The sequence below is a fragment of the Mercenaria mercenaria genome, chromosome 7 (genome assembly GCF_021730395.1).
Source record: "Mercenaria mercenaria strain notata chromosome 7, MADL_Memer_1, whole genome shotgun sequence".
NCBI lineage: Eukaryota > Metazoa > Mollusca > Bivalvia > Venerida > Veneridae > Mercenaria > Mercenaria mercenaria.
In genome coordinates this window covers 13,536,587-13,557,480 of record NC_069367.1, presented here as the reverse complement: position 1 = coordinate 13,557,480, position 20,894 = coordinate 13,536,587, and the positions used below count along the sequence as shown (strand labels likewise).

The 20,894-nt window shown below is 35.2% G+C and overlaps 1 protein-coding gene across 3 annotated transcripts in view; it reads right to left on the bottom strand.

Annotated features, from left to right (window-relative positions):
* LOC128558437 (calpain-5-like) overlaps positions 1–20,894 on the bottom strand; it is a 48,542-nt gene that overhangs the window by 6,582 nt on the left and 21,066 nt on the right. For all 3 annotated transcript variants that reach the window (XM_053547599.1, XM_053547600.1, XM_053547598.1), the window contains exons 3-11: positions 13,928–14,059; positions 9,861–10,063; positions 8,564–8,747; positions 7,153–7,343; positions 6,572–6,649; positions 5,701–5,878; positions 4,571–4,684; positions 3,605–3,801; positions 2,079–2,206 (exon numbers count right to left, since the gene is read on the bottom strand). In XM_053547599.1, the coding sequence (XP_053403574.1) occupies positions 2,079–2,206; positions 3,605–3,801; positions 4,571–4,684; positions 5,701–5,878; positions 6,572–6,649; positions 7,153–7,343; positions 8,564–8,747; positions 9,861–10,063; positions 13,928–14,059 (1,405 nt within the window). The remainder of the gene's footprint in view (positions 1–2,078; positions 2,207–3,604; positions 3,802–4,570; positions 4,685–5,700; positions 5,879–6,571; positions 6,650–7,152; positions 7,344–8,563; positions 8,748–9,860; positions 10,064–13,927; positions 14,060–20,894) is intronic.

The window sequence follows — 20,894 nt, the reverse complement described above, 5'->3', positions numbered from 1 at the left end:
ACGATCGAAGTTTGGATATCAGACGTAACAAGTGACCGAGTATTGCAGTGGCAATACAGAAGTCCCCTACCATATAAAACTTTGTTAGTGTTCATCCCTTGCAGTTGTTGGCAACATGTGTAAGGACTAAAAAATGCTTCAAGGAAACTAGGAGCTAACAAACAAAAACTGTTTTTACTTAAAATTCAATAGTGACCTTGACCTACAAGCATAGATCATACACGACACATTGTCTTATCATGGGGAACAGTTGTGTGCAGTATTAAGATAATCAATCAATGCAAATAAAAGTTATGAAACAAATTTTTACTTGATCTTCAATAGTGACCTTGATCTCTGACCAATATCAATGGGTCATGTGCTTGACAAATTAATTTTAATTATGGGAAACATTTCTGTGTAGTAAAAAAACATTCATGCAATTAAAAGTTATGGGGCAGAACAAATTTTCACCTGACCTTAAACAGTGACCTTGACCTTTAACCGACAAGCATAGATCATGTGTTGACACATTGTCTCATTTTGGGGAACGTTTGTGTTACCACTAAGAAAATCCATCAATGCATATAAAAGTTATGAAGCAGAAACAATTTTTACTTGACCTTCAATAGTGACCTTGACCTTTGAGCAACAAGCACAAATCATGTATGTGCATTATCTACATACTGCCCTCTATACACATATCAAGTTACAACATACCAAGTTTTATGAACCTAGCTTCAAGTTGATTACTTTTCTCGTAGCTGCAGGATCTAGATTTGCAGAAAGACAGATGGACAGACGGATGGATGGAGGACACTCTTATAGTCCCCTTCGATGTTATGCAATGTTGGGGACTAACAATTGGTGCCATTTTCTTGCAATATTTATCTAACAAGAGGACCATGATGGTCCTGAATCGCTCACCTGTCCCAACATGATCAAGTTTTGAACTGAGTATGACGTCGTTTTTTTCTATTATTTGACATAGTGACCTAGTTTTTGAGCTCATGTGACCCAGTTTTGAACCTGACCTAGATATCATCAAGATGAACATTCAGACCAACTTTCATACAGATCCCATGAAAAATATGGCCTCTAGAGAGGTCACAAGGTTTTTCTATTATTTGACCTACTGACCTAGTTTTTGACGGCACATGACCCAGTTTCAAATCTGACCTAGATATCATCAAGGTGAACATTCTGACCAATTTTCATGAAGATCTTGTGAAAAATATGGCCTCTAGAGAGGTCACAAGGTTTTTCTATTTTTAGACCTACTGACCTAGTTTTTAATCACAGTTGACCCAGTTTCGAACTTGGCCTAGATATCATCAAGATGAACATTCAGACCAAACTTCATACAGTTCCCATGAAAAATATGGCTTCTAGAGAGGTCACAAGGTTTTTTTATTATTTGACCTACTGACCTAGTTATTGATGGCACGTGACCCAGTTTCAAACTTGACCTAGATATCATCAAGGTGAACATTCTGACCAATTTTCATGAAGATCCATTCAAAAGTATGACCTCTAGAGAGGTCACAAGGTTTTTCTATTTTTAGACCTAATGACCTAGTTTTTGACCGCAGCTGACCCAGTTTCGAACTTGACCTAGATATCATCAAGATGAACATTCACACCAACTTTCATACAGATCCCATGAAAAATATGGCCTCTAGAGAGGTCACAAGGTTTTTCTATTATCTGACCTACTGACCTAGTTTTTGAAGGCACGTGACCCAGTTTCGAACTTGACCTAGATATCATCAAGATGAACATTCTGACCAATTTTCATGAAGATCTTGTGAAAAATGTGGCCTCTAGAGAGGTCAAAAGGTTTTTCTATTTTTAGACCTACTGACCTAGTTTTTGACCGCACGTGACCCAGTTTCGAACTTGACCTAGATATCATCAAGATGAACATTCTGACCAACTTTCATAAAGATCCCATGAAAAATGTGACTTCTAGAGAGGTCACAAGCAAAAGTTTACGCACGGACGCACGGACGGACGGACGACGGACGCTGCGCGATCACAAAAGCTCACACTGTCACTTTGTGACATGTGAGCTAAAAACTGAACAACCAAATACTCACTGGAACCTTTATCCTGGGGCTCAAGCCCATCAGCTTTGACCAGCGTGATCTGTGTAGCAGCAATCTTAGACCTCTTCATGGCAAACCCACAACAGGATCCTGGCTGGGGCTCGTCATGTATCAGTTCACTGTGATTAATGACAAAACATTTCATTTTCCAAATTGCCTTGTTATTTAATCCCATGGATATTACATATGAATAAAGAAATACTACTGTCAAATCAATTCATTCTGTGGGCATAAAGTTCTGAAGAATTCAAATTAAAAGGAAAAATTGCTTGTTACTATAAAATTTTGGGAAATTAGTCCACCAAAAATTATTTAAGATTTCACAGTAATGGAGAAAATATCAATACAGCATCAGAATCTAAAAACTGGTATTTCTGGAAAATTAATTGTAGAAATTCAAAGTTTAACCTGTAAAAAATCACCAACTTCTGAGAAAAACAAATGTTTGCTACAAGAATATAGATATTTTAAAATTATATAATATTATGTAGTAATATTATGTCAAAGGTGCTACGGAATTTGTTATCTTATCATTTTTATTGATATATGCGAAGATACATAACACAGTCATTTAAGTTACATCAAGTTTATATTGTTATTTTTTCAAGTTTAAGTTTTAATACTTATATCAAGTTTAATTTGTAACATTTACATATCAAGTTTAAGCTGTTACACTTACAAAAAGTTTAAGTTGTAAAACTTAATTGTTACACTTATATCAAGTTTAAGAAGTAACACTTACATACCAAATTTCAGGTGTTATATATCAAGTTTAAGCTGTTTCACTTGCATCAAGTTTAAGTTGTGACCCATATCAAGTTTAAGTTGTTAAACTTACATTAAGTTGTTACACTTACATCAAGTTTAAATTGTAACACTTCAATCAAGTTTTAGCTGTTACACTTACATATCAAGTTTAAATTGTTACACTTGTATCAGGTTTAAATTGTAACAGTTCCATCAAGGTTAAGTTGTTACATCTACATTAAGTTGTTGCACTTATATCAAGTTTAAATTGTAACACTCCAATCAAGTTTAAGCTGTTACACTTACATATCAAGTTTAAATTGTAACAGTCCCATCAAGTTTAAGTTGTTACACTTACATCAATTTTAAGTTGTTACATTTACATCAAGTTCAAGTTGTTACACTGATATCAAGATTAGGTTGTTATACTTACATCAAGATTAAGTTGTTGCACTTAAATCAAGTTTAAATTGTAACACTTACATCAAGTTTAAGTTGTTACAGTGACATAGAGTTTAAATGGTAACATTTATATCAAGTTTATGTTGTAACAGTTACAAACAAAGTTTAAGTTCTAACACTTAAATATACAAGTTTAAGTTGTTACACTTACATCAAGTTTATTACACTTACATCAAGTTTAAGATGTTACAGTTACATCAAGTTTATTACACTTACATTAAGTTTAAGTTGTTACACTTACATCAAGTTCAAACCAAGTTCAAGTTTAATTTACAACACTTATATCAAGTTTAAGTTAATACACTTACATCAAGTTTAAGTTGGTACTAGCATAAATCCGCAGGACAAAGTCCCCAACTTGTCCTGGGTCAAAAGTTGAAGGAATAATACAGTAGCGTCCTCTAGTCAATTTGACACGGTTAAACACACTTCTTGACAGCACAAATGGTCCAGAGGACACACGATCAAGTCGGTCATGCATTCGGTACTTCCGGTTTATATCCGCCTAAAATCAACATATAAAATCAATCAAACACCTCCTCAAACTACTAGACTGTTTTCTATTTGGATTTTTAGGCAAATTACCAAACATATTTCATCTATATAACACAAGAATTCAGTTTCTTATACAAATAAATATATTATCTAAAAAGTACTCTAGAAAATATATTTTAAATAAAACCATTTTGCTGTAAGTTCAAAAGCAGTTGAAGATATTGTTCTAACAACTAGAATTTCAAAAGGAAAGTCAATTTATTTTAAGTTAAACAAACTTAACCAATATATTATACAATACAATATATACAACACAATACAATGTATACAATAATCTGAAAAAGTTTGAGTCTCATACCGAAGTTTTTCTGGGAACACTTAGAACACTGTTTAGTTTTTTTGTTTCTTTTGGGTTTAACACCTCTTTTTAACAGTATTTCAGTTATGTAAAACCTTAACCAATTCTGTATCAGTACTAACTTGTTCTCCTCAAGTAACTTAAAACTTCTTCACACAGTTTCCTTTATCAAACTGTACTTAAGAGCATACGTCTTGCCTGGGACAGAACTCAAGACCTACAGATCTGCTCTCTCCACATAGAGCTCAGCTAACAGGCCCCTTACTTCAAGGACTTAAATGTGCCTGTTGTATAGAGGTTGTTGATCTTGAAATGGGAATTTACTGAGAACTTTCTGCAAAGCAGAAACAAATTTCTATTTACTGTCATAAACTCCCCCATTTCCTTTTATACAATTAGGTAACAGTAAAACAAGACTTACCCTCAGTATAGTGAAGCCAATGGTATAGTTATCCTTTCCTTTGTCAACACGTTTATCCTGTTGTTCTAGAGACACCATTATCTCATCTTCATCCTCTGTTATGTCAAATATGTACTGTAACAATAAAACACAGTCTGAGACATTATCCTGTTGTTTGACAGACATATTTATCTCATTTTCATTACCTGTTATGTCAAATATACACTGGAATAATAAAACATATACATTTTCCTGTTGTCGAGAGACATATTTATCTCATTTTCATTACCTGTTATATCAAATATATACTGGAATAATAAAACATAAACATTATTCTGTTGTCGAGAGACATATTTATCTCATTTTCATTACCTGTTATGTCAAATATATACTGGAATAATAAAAAATATACATTATCCTGTTGTCGAGAGACATATTTATCTCATTTTCATTACCTGTTATGTCAAATATATACTGTATATAAAACATAAACATTATCCTGTTGTCGAGAGACATATCTGTCTCATTTTCATCACCTGTTATATCAAATATATACTGGAACAATAAAACACAAACACTGTCCTGTTGTTCTAGAGACACCATCGTCTTCATCCTCCATTATATCAAATATACCGTATATCATAACAATAAAACACAACCATTATCCTGTAGTTCTAAAGGCAACATTATCTCTTCTTCATTCCCTGTTACAATAAATACAGGTGAATCTCAATATCTTGAATTTTAAGGGAATATCCGACTTGAGGGTATCTGATTATGTGGTTACTCGGCACAGCCTCATTACTGGCTACACAATAACCCTGGCGCCGGATATTCCCATCTGCATCTACAATGAGTGAAAGAATCTTATATCATTTGAACACTTCTTAACTTTTTCTGTGAAAAACAAGTATCTGAGGTTATAAAACTGAGTTTGGCGACCAGTCTCAAAACTCATCTGACTGGTTAATTCTGAGCTCACTTCTGAAATTGACCAATGACAAGGCTGCATTCACAGACTGGTCTCCAAACTCATTTTTATGACTCTGGACTCTGTTCTGGTATCACACAAGATGTTGCATTCACTCCCACTACCTCTAGGGTGAGTGGCATGGACCTTTTCTGCTACACCATGATATCTTTATAGCTACCTGAGGGTTATTGAGGAATGTTGAGTGATTCCCGCAACCTCCAGCCCTGTCTGGTTTCTTCCACATGCCGCTAACCTTCCCTTCCCGCCATGTTTTCTTGAAGGAAAAGAATGACATGTTGATCATGTGACAGATGTCCATGCTGGTAAAGTAATGGCAGAAATCCTCATAGGACATCCTGAAGTACAAGCAGGAAAACAAGTTTGGTATTTTTATATGATTTTCAAATTTAAAAAATGAAGGTTAGAATTGCACACTTGAAGTTTTATACTGACTTGTCTTACATAGGTTTTAACATCTTTTTTTCAAAGGCATTTTTAATGTAAAAGTGGTCAGTTAACCTGACCCGTCTTCCTTGAAACTATCCTGATTAGGGAGTGCATTCTAATTTTACACATATGCACATAATTCTCACATGTTCTTTTTTTAATTTATAATGTTGAAAAAATAGTGTAGTAAAAAATTTGTAGTAATCAATGAAGCATCTATATATATATATAATATTAGATTCATTTCTTTGATACATAAGGGACTGCTGGTTATTTACATGCATTAAGTGTATAAAATTAACCATTATTCTAACACAACTTGATTATGGTGGTTTTCTCATGGTGCGGCTCAATTATATTTCAGTGACTTTCTCTTGCATAAAATAATTTTTTGTTATTCACATGTGTATTCTCAGGCTGTTCCCTTGTGATATAATTCCATTGCATCTGAACTCCAACAATTTTATTCAACAACAAATCACATCACTGTCCAGGATATATTATTTCTTGATTTATTAATTTCAATCACTTTGTAAGAACAATGAAAACCCCAACATCTCTATCCTCATATTAGTTATACAATGCCAAGTAAATAAACATACCAGAATTCTCCATTGTCATCAAATGTTAGTCCTAGATCTTTCTTCTGACTGTCACTGACTTTCTTCCATTCTGCTGACCTATAAACAGAAATGAATCATTTTTTTATACAATGTATCACAGTCAGGCATTGTGATTAAAATCATCAGGTATTAATGCTTCATTTAGGAAGATCAAGTATTTTAGTGAGATTGCCAAGTCATGTACAGCAAGGGTTGTTATTCTGTACTGGTTGATAATCATTTACCAGACATTTTAATGTAATTTTCTTTGCATGTTACAGTTAAACAATGCTCGCTCAAGTCCTAGGGCGCCCTAAAGCAATTCATGTGTTTCAAGATCATTTTTCTTCTATCTCATATATGGATGGATAACTTCAGAGATAGAGCACTTATTTCATCCCCTTCCAACCTCGAGCCCCTGGCATTTTACTGTATGTATATGTTTTTAGAAGGCAGAATGAAGAACATACTAAGGTTTGTTATGTAATTTTAAAGAAGGGTGTATTATAAGAATTTAAGGCCTTGTTCAAAGCTGCCTTTAATTCATTTACTTTTATGTTAAAAATACATTTAATACCTACCCATCACTCCAAGCCCCTTTCCACTCGGTACCGCCCCACGGGTTGCGACATCTCACCATCTGTAGGTAATCTCGTGCAAATATCGAAAACAGTCCAGTCCCTAACTTGATCTTCTTAACAGCTGTTACACTGTAGGCGTGGCCTTTGACCAGACCACACGATAACTCCGCCTCCATATCGTTACCTGTTGCCTGTTTAGAGTAGTTGTGAGGGGGCAATTTAAAGTTAAAACTACTTGGTCAATGTTTTATGTGATATGGCATGAAATATACAAATACTATCATTTTAAATTTAAAAGGTTGGGTCAAATTATCATTTCAGTGTTCACTAACAAGTCTGTTAGAAACTAGATTATTAGAACTGCTCAAGTCTGAGAGCAGACAACTTCTGCTTGCCACTGCAGGTAATTAATTAATACATCCAGTTTCATGGGCATACAAGAATGCCATGAAGTCTTACTATGAAACAATGGGCAACATCATTAATTCATTTATTTTATTCTGTTATGTTTAACGTCGGACCAACAAAATTATAGGTCATATGGCGACTGTCCAGCTTCGATGGTGAAGACCCCAGGAGCACCTCAGTGCAATATTTCATCTTGAGTGGGCACCTGGGTAGAACCACCAACTTTCCATAAGCCAGCTGGATGGCTTCCTCAAATGAAGATTTCAACGCCCCGAGTGAGACTCGAAGCCACATGAATGAGGGCCAAGTGATTTGAAGTCAGTGACATTAAGCACTCGGCCACGGAGGCCCCTTGCAGCATCATTACAGTCTTTTTCCAAATTGAATACTCTGAAGATACTGATCATAAACTCATAGTAAATTTGGACAAAGTATGAGACATATGAGCCGCACCGTGAGAAAACCAACATATTGCATTTGCGACCAGCATGCACATCCGCGCAATCTGGTCAGGATTCATTCTGGTCTCTTTCAAAGCCTATTGCAATTAGAGAAAACGTTAGCGAACAGCATTGATCCTGACCAGACTGCACAGATGCGCAGTCTGGTCTGGATCCATGCGGTTCGCAAATGCACTATGTTGGTTTTCTAATGGTGTGGCTCAAATGCTGCTTTTTTTTCAACTGCAGTACCATGAAATCATTAAATTACTGTTACAAATAGAGGGCATTAACCGAGATTTGAAAACTGTTGCTTGTATACTTAGACATCTATATTGGTGTTTAAGTTTATAAAATCCTGTAATTCAATTGCATTTTCATTTAATTTCATGGAGTTGTGGGAATTTGACAATGTGTAAAATAAAATAAATTGCTGTGTTTTTTTATTCAATTTTATGGATGGTAAATTGTAACACTACTTAAATTAGGAAATATAATATCCACAATATCTTATGTATATCAACATCTTATAGTTGACTTAAAACAAGAAAGTAAATACGTACTACAATAGATGCACTCATCAAAGAATGGTTTTCTTTGGAATGTTTCAGAATCCTGAACAGATCTTTCTGTTTTTCTGGTGTTGCATAGTCTTCCATGGCAATTCTCTCCCCTACCCCGCCTGTCATATCTACCAGTGCATCTTTCGCATTTCCCGCCACCAGGGATTCATAATCCCCAGCTAATCTGAGAAAAGAGGAATAAACATACAGGTTTTGCCTCCTTAATTGACATACTAATTTGATAATATACATTTTACTGAGTGGTCAGTATTAATAATCTAGGTTAACATGTCAGCTGCACAGATCAATATTTTTAAAACAAGATTATTTGATATGGGTGAACCAGGCAGCTAGTATTACAATATCTACGTCTTCTGTACTACTTATATATAATATGTAGATACTAACATGCCAGCTGTGAGCACATTGGGTCACCCGCCTGAAATCAATGTTTATATATTGATTTGCTAAACTGACAGGTTATCCTAAATGATTAGTACCTTAAACTTTAACCTGCTAAATTTCTGCAATGGACTGGACCATCATTCAATTTGGATGATACCATTTATTATTCACAGGGGTGACTGAGAATTTACTTACTGAACTACAAACAGTGTAGACCACGATAAGCCTGCTCCGCGCTGCTCGGATGTGCAGGTTGATCACAGTCTGCACTGATCACAAAGGCCGAATCGTTTGCCACCAGTAGGTTGAAGGTCAATGATAATTGAAGATTTTTGCTTTGCCTACATGTGCATTAATGATCCAAATTTTTTGTGTAGTGGAAGACTGGTGGGAAACGTTCAGTACAGTAAAACACTTGGTTATCCATGGTTTGAATAAACAGGCTCCTTCAAGCAATTCATGTGGTTCCCGGTTGTTTTACTTATATTTTTCTATTTTTAGATCAGTCCAAGTCCTGGATAACTTATGCATATTGCTCATCCCCATGCCACCTTGAGCAATCGAAGTTTTACTCTTTTTTTAGCATGAGTTATACATCAGACTCAGACTTTCCGACTAAAAATGACTTTTTACCCTTCCTTAATTAATGCGGCATGCTATACTCTGTGCAGTATCTAAGAAAACATCTCTGAAATTAATGCATCTACTGTCCTTTGTTCTCCACCTATGCTCTATGTTGGGAAGATGTCAGTTACTGAAAACAAGTCTGTATTTGTGCAGAATCAAGGAACACTGGTTAGGCTTAAAATGCCAGGCATAAGGTAGCTGGCTGATAAAACTGTGTTAAAGCTTTACCAAAGAATCAATACAGATATAATAAAACACTACGTACTTTGCATAAGCTTTTTCCAGAAGTGCTGACCAAAACTCATTCCTTGTGTTGGAATGGACAAATATTAGACGACCTTGCCTAGTTGGCAAGTAATCGTCAATTACTACATCCATCCATTGCCCACATCGCCAGAATTTAAAGTGAAATATCCCAGCATATTTATTCTTCTCATTCCATTCCTGCTCTTCATTGTCTGGTACAATCTGAAATATAATAATGGTTCTTATAACAAAACCTGTATTTGGCTCGAGTGGAATAAGTCAGGCCTGGATTTCAAATAGCGCTTGCACTGCACGTGTTTCAGCATGGCTAAATCAACAATACTGTATTTTGCAGAATTTACTTAAAAGGCCAAGTTTAAAAAAAAAGTTTTTTGATACTAACAATAAATACAACTTCTAATGAATTAATTATCACACCAATACAGTCCAACTTCATTTGCTCTATTTCGACGGGGCCTGGAAAAATCTGTTCGAGTCATCAGTAGTTTGAGCCATCAAACAATATACTGTGAAATCATTTATTTTCGTGAGCATGAAATTTCGTGCTTTTGTTCAAAATGGCGATTTCGTTGTGATATGAATTCGTGAATTTCAACTTTTGAACATAAAATGAAAGGGAATTTTACTTGTTTGTTGGGAGTAGATTTCGTGGATTGACTCAACCACGAAATCCACGAAAATTAGTTCCCCACGAATATTAATGATTTCACAGTAGTACACACATTATGTAAAGGGACTTGACAACAAGTTCAAGTGAAGGGCAGTACTCAAATCATCTGTGTTCAAGCCAACAAAGTTTCACTTATTACTCTTGAGTTTCCACTTAATTACTTTTATATATATTTTTTTTCAAATATGGGGTTGTGTTTAAGAGTGGGGATGTTTATATGGGGTATATGGTATATAACATCAACTTTTTGTGTAATATAAAACCTGCACTTTTAACATTTCACGCACTAAATACTTCCATCAAATAAAACATTTTGGACAGCGAACTTATTGTGGGACTTATTAACTGTAAGTAATGTACTATTTATAAACCATCATCAGTAGTTCTTTAATCTTCTATATCTATAATTATATGCAACCAGAAAATAAATTAATATGAAAATTAATAATTCTATTTTTTTTTTCTATTTTAAGCAACATTTTTATCATAAAATATGTTGTATAAAAAGTTTGTACACAAGTAGTGAAATCAAAGAAATAAATTTATATCAGGTTTTTAAATTTTTTCATTGTATGATTCAGTTAATGCCTGTTTTATTGTTTTCATCAGAAACCGAAGTTACAATTTTAAGCACTGGGAAAAGAAAGTCATCAAGAAGAGGAAATATTAAGAGAATATAACTGACATTTAACAAACATTCCAGAAAACTACAAAATTACAATAAAGTGAGGAATTTACTCATCTCCTAATCTTCTGGATTTAATCATCTAAATCCAACTAAAGCAACAGTTAAGCTATTCTGTTACAGCAGCAAGATGGAATAAAATGCTATCACATTATTGGCCAAACTACACCAATAAAGTCACTAAGTACAGGAGTGGCGATATCTGATTTTGACTTGCTTGTCCATTTTTGTCAATTGTTTTTTTTGTACTTGTCCGTATGATATTTATATAGTAAATTCTGGTCAAATTTCACTTGTCCATACAAGCTTTGGGACAACCTGGGCAATACGGACAATTGAAGTAAGTTAAACTTTATCAAGGACATACAGATCGAGCGCTGTCAAACACATTCAATAAAAGCCAATGAACATCAGACTTTGTCAAGAAAAGCAGTCAACATATAAACACATAAAGATTTGAGCTGAAGCCAGAGAACCAGTCAATTAAAATGAGGACTGTCTAAATCTTAAGAACCAGCCATTATATATCAAACCCAGTCCAGAAAACCAGTCATTTGGATTTCATCCAGAGAACCAGTCATTTTGGATTTCATCCAGAGAACCAGCCATTTGGATTTAATTTAGAGAACCAGCCAAGTACATATATATCTTGAGTAATAAGTAACAAGAGAACTGCAATAAAATTATTCTTCAGAAGATTGGAAAAGCTTCAAATTGTGATCATGTACTCTAAAGGAAACACAGGTCTATCAAACTCCTGCCCAAATCTGACTGCCAGCAGAAAAATAGAGGATGTGGAGACAAGCAAGTTTCCTGATACCCACACATTTTCAGGAAATAAATCAACAAAAAGAGACAGAATTCTTTGCAGATCATGTCCAAATCTGAAAAACTTGGAAAAGCATGTGGATCAGTTTTCAAGCCTCTCGGAAAGTTCTGCACTTCTGCCACAAAATGAAGTACAAGCAACTGAAAAAGCAAGATGGTTTTCTTCTAAGACAGATAGTAAGAAACAAAGTTCACCAAAAGTAAGATTTGTAGACTCAGATGCAGAGCTTTCAAAATTTCCGAGATTTAAGTCTAGGGTTGACATTTGGGAAGGTAGATTATACAAGCTATTATGTTCTCCTATTAAGGACAAATCGGATAAGAAATTAAGAATTCAGTCAAAGGATCCTGAGACTATTACAGTAGATGAAATAGGTGATAACCAAGATGCTGCTGCACAAAATATCTATGCCCCTGCACCTCCACCACCAGATGTTTTAGATAATTAACAACCAACGACCAGGGCAAGTACTTGTAGTAATTTGACAAACCATTAGAAAAAATAAAATAATATTTGATATGCGATCACAAAGTGTGCACTATTTATTGAAATCAGATAGATCCTGCGTAATTATAGCATGTGCAAAATACAATACTTTTTAGATTGCACTGTGTAAAGGATTTTAACTATCTTTTGTATTCATATAAATGTCTTGTTACTGTGCCTAAATAAATCTAAATTGAACTGAACAGTTCGCAGTGCTTTGGGTGAAGAAATTGGATCAAAATCTGCACTGTTTGCCATTCTGTCTTTTTTGGTAAGCACCCCTTTTAGCAGTTAACGGTACTGTCCAAACCGAAAGATGGACCTGTCCATTGTAGAAATTTAGCAGTCTAAAGTTTGATATTCATAGGGTCCTTATTTTCATGGATTTTGCAACTGAGCCAATTTAATCAACAAAATCAAATTGCAGTGAACAAGTAAATTGCCAAGCTGAATATATGAATTTAAATCCCCGTAAATGTGCCGTTTTAAGCAAGACCATGAAATTTCATGCTCAGTGAATTAACTGCTTTCACAGTGTTGCAAGTACTTGTGTGGTGAAACACTATGATCATAAATGTATACATGGTCTGTGCGTAACACCAACTCTGCATTATTTTGTTTTATTTATTTTGTTGGGTTTAACGTCACACCGACTCAATTATAAGTCATATGGCAACTCACCAGCTTTGATGTTGGAGGAAGACCCCAGGTGCCACTCCATGCAACTCTGCATTAACGCCACTATAAAACCCACATAAGGTGGTAACTATTTTCTCTTCAACATAATGATAAAATATAGTTTTAAAAGAACTCCAGTCCTGTCATCAAACACTATTTTTACATTTCAGACAGATTTAAGGGTCAGAACATATACGGTAATGCATAAACGAAATGACCTCAGAAGCTTTGTCAAAATTTCACACAAAACGTTTTCAAGGGCAGATAACTCCTTTTCAATACCAGTGGACCTATGATTTTTATTGCATATTTTTGTTTCTTAGATGACTGTCCTTCAATATCCGAAGTTTGAAGAAATTCTGTTATTGGGAAAAATTTTGCCCTGAATTCTAGCAAAGTCGCCCTTAAACTTATAAAACATCATAGTTTCGTTGGGTTTAACATCAAACTGACATAATTTTAGGTCATATGGTGACATTCCAGCTTTTCACGATGGACCAAGACCCCAGGTCCATTATTTCATCACAGGCGAGCACCTGGATACAACCATCAATCTTCCGTAAGTCAGCCGACAGCTTCCTCACATTTAGAGTTCTATGCCCTTAACCAGCTGGCTCGAACCAACATCTGCGATGTGGCAACCTACTCCACCATAAAGCCATCTATAACACAGGTGTAAAGACAACAGAACAGGAGTTCAACACTGTGGTTTCTTACCTTTTTCCAAAGTTTTGAATCTTCCGCCAGACACGCACAGGCAGCCACAAACCAACAGTTACCAAGGGAACCCTGGGAAAAATCATCAGAACTCACACCTGCCTCAAAGAACTTCGGATTTGACACAATCTCCTGAAATAACAATTTTAAAGGTGCTGCCTTAAAACATTCTAGTAGCTAATTAAAAATTATGTGTTTGTAATGAGAAAAACATAGCGTTTTTATAAATAAACTGGGAGGGAAATTATTTACAGTCGGCTGTAGAAAGCTCTTAATATTTATTAACTTTTAAAATTCTTGGCAACACTTACAAACATTATAAACAATCTGTACAAAGTATGACTGTTCCGGTTTAGTACCGACCTAAATCACTTTATATGCATATCAGTATGTGGCATAGCTCTGAAATCATAATGCTGTATGGATTAGGGCTTAGACATCCAAATGAAAAACTGAAAATCATTATAATAAAATTGATAATTTTGAGAACATTATTTGGTATTATCTGGCATGTTTTGCCAATTGTTTTTTTTAGAAAATTTGTGAGAAAACTGTCTCTCAGTTCTACCATTTGTTTAGAATACACATTACCATTAAATTTTGTTTCCAATTTTTGAGAATAGTATCTGTCATTTTTTTCCAATTTTAGAAGAATATAATCTGCCATTTCTTACATTTTGTTCTAATCTCCACATAGCCTATGCAGTTACCTGCATTAAGCAACCACAAAGTTGTGTCATCTTTTGACTGGCTGTTTAACACAGGTTTGTACAGTTTCAATTCGGACACAAAAATACCAGTTTACTGCACTCCAAAGGTCTTTGTACACTGTTAGTCTGTATCATAATTCTATATTCATATGTTATACTTTCCATAAAATTTCGAAACCTTATATATTACTCACACTTCTCGTTCATCACCATAAAGTTTTCTAACAAACCTCTGAGTTATGGCCCTTGTGTTATACAGTACAGGCAATGATGAGGAACATCTATCTTAAGTTTGAAGCAAATCCATCAATAATAACAGACAGACAGATGGACAGATGGACAGAAGGCAGAACAAAGCGGCAACTATATGCTCACCCTTCGTGGAGCATAATAAAAACAAGCTGTGGACACAGACATGGATGATTAAGGGTTAGTAGGATTGCAACTTTTCATTAACATCTTATAGTGGTAGAAAAGCTAAAAATAACAAAATGTTCATGGAATTTGATGCATCAAACTACAAATTTCTAAAGAAACTGGCACATTTTGAATATTTATCATGTTGTTTTATAATTTTGGAAGAACAGTTCAAGATGTTCCACTGGTGTATGCTTGCCAAACATCATTAAGTTTTCTGAGATTTTCGATCTACTGTAAGTTTTTAAAGACTTATTTGCTGGTTTCTAAGACTACTTCCTGCATCTTCCGGCTGATTTTATTGCACCTTACCGTGCTTGCCAATAGTGCTTTTATTCAATTTATAGGAATTATCATAAACAAGTAACATCAGCAACAAAACAAGATATTTAGTGCATACGTTGTGATGTTTTGACATACTGATGAAACAGAATGATGTCTGACTATGCAGATGATAAGCTAAATATATGAGCCACACCATGAGAAAACCAACATAGTGCATTTGTGACCAGCATAGATCCAAACCAGACTGCGCATCCACACAGTCTGGTCAGGATCCATACTGTTCACTTAAAACCCTATTGCAATTTGAGAAATGTTAGCGAACAGCGTGGATCCTGACCAGACTGTGCGGATGCGCAGGCTGGTCTGGATCCATGCTGGTCACAAATGCACTTTGTTGGTTTACCCATGGTGCAGCTCATATAATGTTAGACATCTGTCCACACTGACTGTTAAAGGACATTCTACTTTCCATCTGACTACAAATTATACCCCTGTATACAATTATATATGTTCCCTTACCTAATAACCCGTCCTACACCCTCTAAAAGATTAGTTGGATAGATGACACCATGTGAAAATCAATCTGTCTACTCAATGTTCTTTAACTCCCTGAGGCCGATATCATAATATACATGCTGCGGCGAGATAAGAATTACCACCTGACGTCGAAGAACATCATCTGATCTTATCATAATCACATTCGCATGCAGTCAATTGAAATCATGCATGTAAATATTATTAACATGAGTGTAAATCAAACTATACTTATAAAATCTTCCAAGTTTTAAGAAATATTTATATATATTTACTTTCGTCCGTAACTTATATCCAAATGGAATACAAAATGTAATAATTTCACTTTGAAACATTCACCATTTTTACACACCTATTGCGTTCAATAAATATTTGAACATTTCCGATTTTATTACATTTTTTTACATGTAAACACATTAAATTCCAATAAATATAAATACATTATTAACACAGAGTATTTACATCAGCATTACTCAAAATTAACACACTTTTTTGAATGAATATCTATGGTTTGTTTTGATGTATAATTAATTTCTAAACATGCATGTACACAAACGTTGTGTGACACGCACTGAGACAGTTAAGTTGTAATATTTACACCCATCTTTGAAGAATTATTAAATTTACAAAAAGCGTTTATTTACACACAGTCATTGTTGTGTATGAAACATGTTTTGCTGTTTTATTTTAAATCATTTTAATTTAATGCGATGTAAGTGTACGAGTATTTCAGCTTTCTAAAACTTAACATTTTCCGAGCATTCATTTCTCTGATAATGAAATTTCACCGTCAGAATCATCATCCGACGGAACTGATACGTCAAAATCTGCATGATAATAAATATTTTCTTCAATGTAAGAAAAATCTCTGGCAGCCGACATTATTTTAATCTTTTGAAATATTGTATGAACGAAACACAGCGGAGTTCGTCTTTTTTATTTCCTTTACTGCATATTTACAAACATTTATTTTAACAAGGAAACTAATTATTAGCATAATTAATAATTATAACATCTAAGAATTAATAGCCAGTATGCAAAATAATTTTTCTTTTATCAGGATTATCAAAAATTAACAAGTACGTGACGCAATCAGCATGATCACGGTGCTGCGACTATACTCGTCAATCGCCGTCCTGGGGAGTCCTGATAACGCGCGTATAGTCGGATATCGACGCTACAGGGGTAGAAAACATAGCGCCTTTAGTCGCATTTCGGCCCCAAGGAGTTAAACAAAAAAATATTTATTTTTAACTGCATGTATTTCAGTTTGTCAGCACAATGTCCTATAATTTTTACAAGAGATCACAGAGTGATCTTGGCGCCCACCAATGTGCCATTTTGGAGTGTTCCAAATTTCAAGACTTACTGACTAGCTCAAGGTCAAATTTCATTTCCGTACACAACACTGTGCATGTGGTCCAAATTCGAAAGCTGTAGCTTGAGAAATGTGAAAGTAGGTCACTAGATCAATCTTAAGGTCAAAGTTTAATTTGGTACACAAAACTATGCAAGTGGTCCAAATTTGAAGGCTTAGCTTGAGAAATGTGTAAGTAGGTCACTAGGTCAAAATCAAGGGTCAAATTTCACTTCAGAACACAAATCTATGCATGTGGTCCAAATCTGAAGCCTGTACCTTCAAAAATGTGAAAGTAGGTCACTAGGTCAATGTCAAGGTCAAAGTTTGTTTCGGTACACAATCCTATGCATGTGGTCTAAATTTGAAGCCTGTAGCTACAGAAATGTGAAAGTAGGTCACTAGGTCAATCTTAAGGTCAAAGTTCATTTCGGTACACAAAACTATGCATGTGGTCTGAATTTGAAGGCTGTAGCTTGAGAAATGTGAAAGTAGGTCACTAGGTCAAAATCAAGGTCAAATTTTATTTCAGAATACAGAACTATGCATGTGTCCAAATTTGAAGCTTGTACCTTCAAAAATGTGAAAGTACGTCACTAGGTCAATGTAAAGGTCAAAGTTTGTTTCGGTACATAAAACCATGTATGTGGTTCAAATTTGAAGGCTGTAGCTTGAGAAATGAGAAAGTAGGTCACTGGGTCAAAATCAAGGTCAAATTTCATTTCAGAACACAAAACTATGCATGTGGTCCAAATTTGAAGACTGTACCTTCAAAAATGTGAAAGTAGGTCACTAGGTCAAAATCAATGTCAAATTTCATTTTGAAACACGGAACTATGCATATGGTCCAAATTTGATACCTGTACCTTCAAAAATGTGAAAGTAGGTCACTAGGTCAAAATCAAGGTCAAAGTTTTTTCAAGTGCACAAAACTACGCATGTGGTCCAAATTTGAAGGCTGTAGCTACAGAAATGTGAAAGTAGGTCACTAGGTCAAAATCAAGGTCAACTCATGTCAAGGTTCATCTTGCCACTCAAAAATATACATGTCCAAATTTGAATGTTGTAGTTATTGACAAGAAGATTTTAAAAGCTTTTCCCTATATAAGTCTATATGAACCATGTGACCCCCGGGGCGGGCCATATTTGACCCTAGGGGGATAATTCGAACAAACTTGGTAGAGAACCACTAGATGATGCTACATTACAAGTATCAAAGCCCTAGGCTTTGTGGTTTGGACAAGAAGATTTTCAAAGTTTTTCCCTATATAAGTCTATGTAAACCATATGACCCCCAGGGTGGGGCCATATTTGACCCTAGGGGTATAATTTGAACAATCTTAGTTCAAGACCACTAGATGATGTCGCATACAAAATATCAAAGCCCTAGGCCCTGTAGTTTTGGACAAGAGGTTTTTCAAAGTTTTTCCCTATACAAGTCTATATAAACCATGTGACCCCCAGGCGGGGCCATATTTGACCCCAGAAATAATTTGAATCATCTTGGTAGAGGACCACTAGATAATGCTTCATACCAAATATCAAAGCCCTAGGCTCTGTGGTTTTGGACAAGAAGGTTTTCAAAGTTTTTCCTATATAAATCTATGTAAATTATAGAAATAAACAAAGGGCCATAACTCACTCATAAACTGTTGAACCACTCTGATTTTCAGGGGGACACAACTAGGGTACCAATACATCATTCTGACAAAGTTTGGTCAAAATCCCCCCAGTAGTTTCTGAGGAGATGCGATAACGAGAAATTGTTAACGGACGGACGGACGGACGGACGGAATGACGGACGGACGGACCACGGACGCAGAGTGATTTTAATAGCCCACCATCTGATGATGGTGGGCTAAAAATACCAATTAAGCCAAGTAATCTATAGCTTTTACTTGTTATTTCAATAGTTTTATGTTATGGTGAACATCCATCAAAATAAATCAGAAGTCTGTCTGCAGAAAAAAAACTGAAGGAAATGTCTTTGATGTTATGCAATGGCTTAGATGCTGTCAGAAAAAGAAAATGTTTGTTTAGTTTGACCATTTCAGTGTATAAACAGAGACCTGTGAGTTCCCGGCAAAATGAACATTTGTACAGTAGAGAAAAATATTATATGAGCTGTGCCATGGGAAAACCAACATAGTGGGTGTGCGACCAGCATGGATCCAGACCAGCCTGCGCATCCGCGCAGTCTGGTCAGGCTCCATGCTGTTCGCTTTTAAAGCCTATTGGAATTGGAGAAACTGTTAGCGAACAGCATGGATCCTGACCAGACTGCGCGGATGCGCAGGCTGGTCTGGATCCATGCTGGTCGCACACCCACTATGTTGGTTTTCCCATGGCACGGCTCATATATAATTGGTGCTGATGCTGATAAGTAAAGCAGGTACCTCAGTAATTTATCTTGTAAGAAATCTTGACCAGAGCCACCTGTCCATACCTTACATACTACTCAATCTTAACCACTCAGATGTATTATAACACATCTGTTCACAACTGGGGTATAAAGGTTTGAAAGCATTTAAGTGATTAATTTATAGAAATACGTATATAACCAAAGAAGTGAAAGTGAAAACCTAGTACGTGAATAGCCTTAGGCCTAAAAAAAATTCTTTGTTTCCAGTAACATGCTCAAAAAAATTAGGGTAGGTAGGTTGGAAATTTTTTTTTTTTGGGAAATTTTTTTTATTAAGGGAGACTTTTCGGAAATTATTTTTTTGTCAAAAAATGATTACAAATAAGGGGGTTATGCCTTTAGAGCATCAGTAAGTTGATTTCTAACATCACCTGCCATGTTTAAAGCATAAAAAGTGCAGTTTTGCATCTTTTTGTTAAAAAGTTGAAAAAAATATTCTCCATGGCCATAAAAACATTTAGGGTCGGGCCAAAAATTTAGGGTAGGTCGGGATACCGGAAACAAACAATTTTTTTTTTTTACGCCTTAGCCTGTTTGACCCTTTTGTTCATAGGAGGTAACTCCTGGAGAAAATTTGTTTAATGTCCCATATTTCTCCATAAAACATACATAATCAGAGCTAGAAGGAAATTTCACTGAAAAAAAAAGAAATTAAGAAAATATTTTTCATAACATTTAAAAAAGGGATATCCAGTCAGCAGCAAGATTAAGTCCTTAGCTTTCACAGAAGCTGAGAAAGACAGGTAGAAGATTCCTCATGCTAAACCTGTATTCAGACCCTGTGTTTGTTGAAAGGAGATAACTCCCATTAAGCTATTCAAATTTTGTATAATTATGCCCCTTTTCCTCTTAAAAACGCCAAGAAAAATCAAGTCAGAATAATTATGTAAGTGAAAAAAAAATTAAAAAGATTATAATTATCTATTCAGTAGCCAGACAAGATTCCTCACCAAAAGGTGAATAAATATTGTTGCTTGAAGGTATGTCTGTTGTCATCAGTACGATTAATCTAATGCCAGGTTTTGATTTGACTGAAAACAGCCACACAGCAGCAGACATGTGTTCTCTTCCAGCTATTAACACTAAGTCTTGTTCAGTGCAATTCAAGTGATTAAAAGGTAAATTCATAGTAAAACTTTGGAATGCCAGCGGAACCTCTATGTCACGTACAATAAATACCCACCATTTCTGTGAGTATAATCCTACTTTTGCACTGTGTTCAGTACCAGGAACAGCCATTGC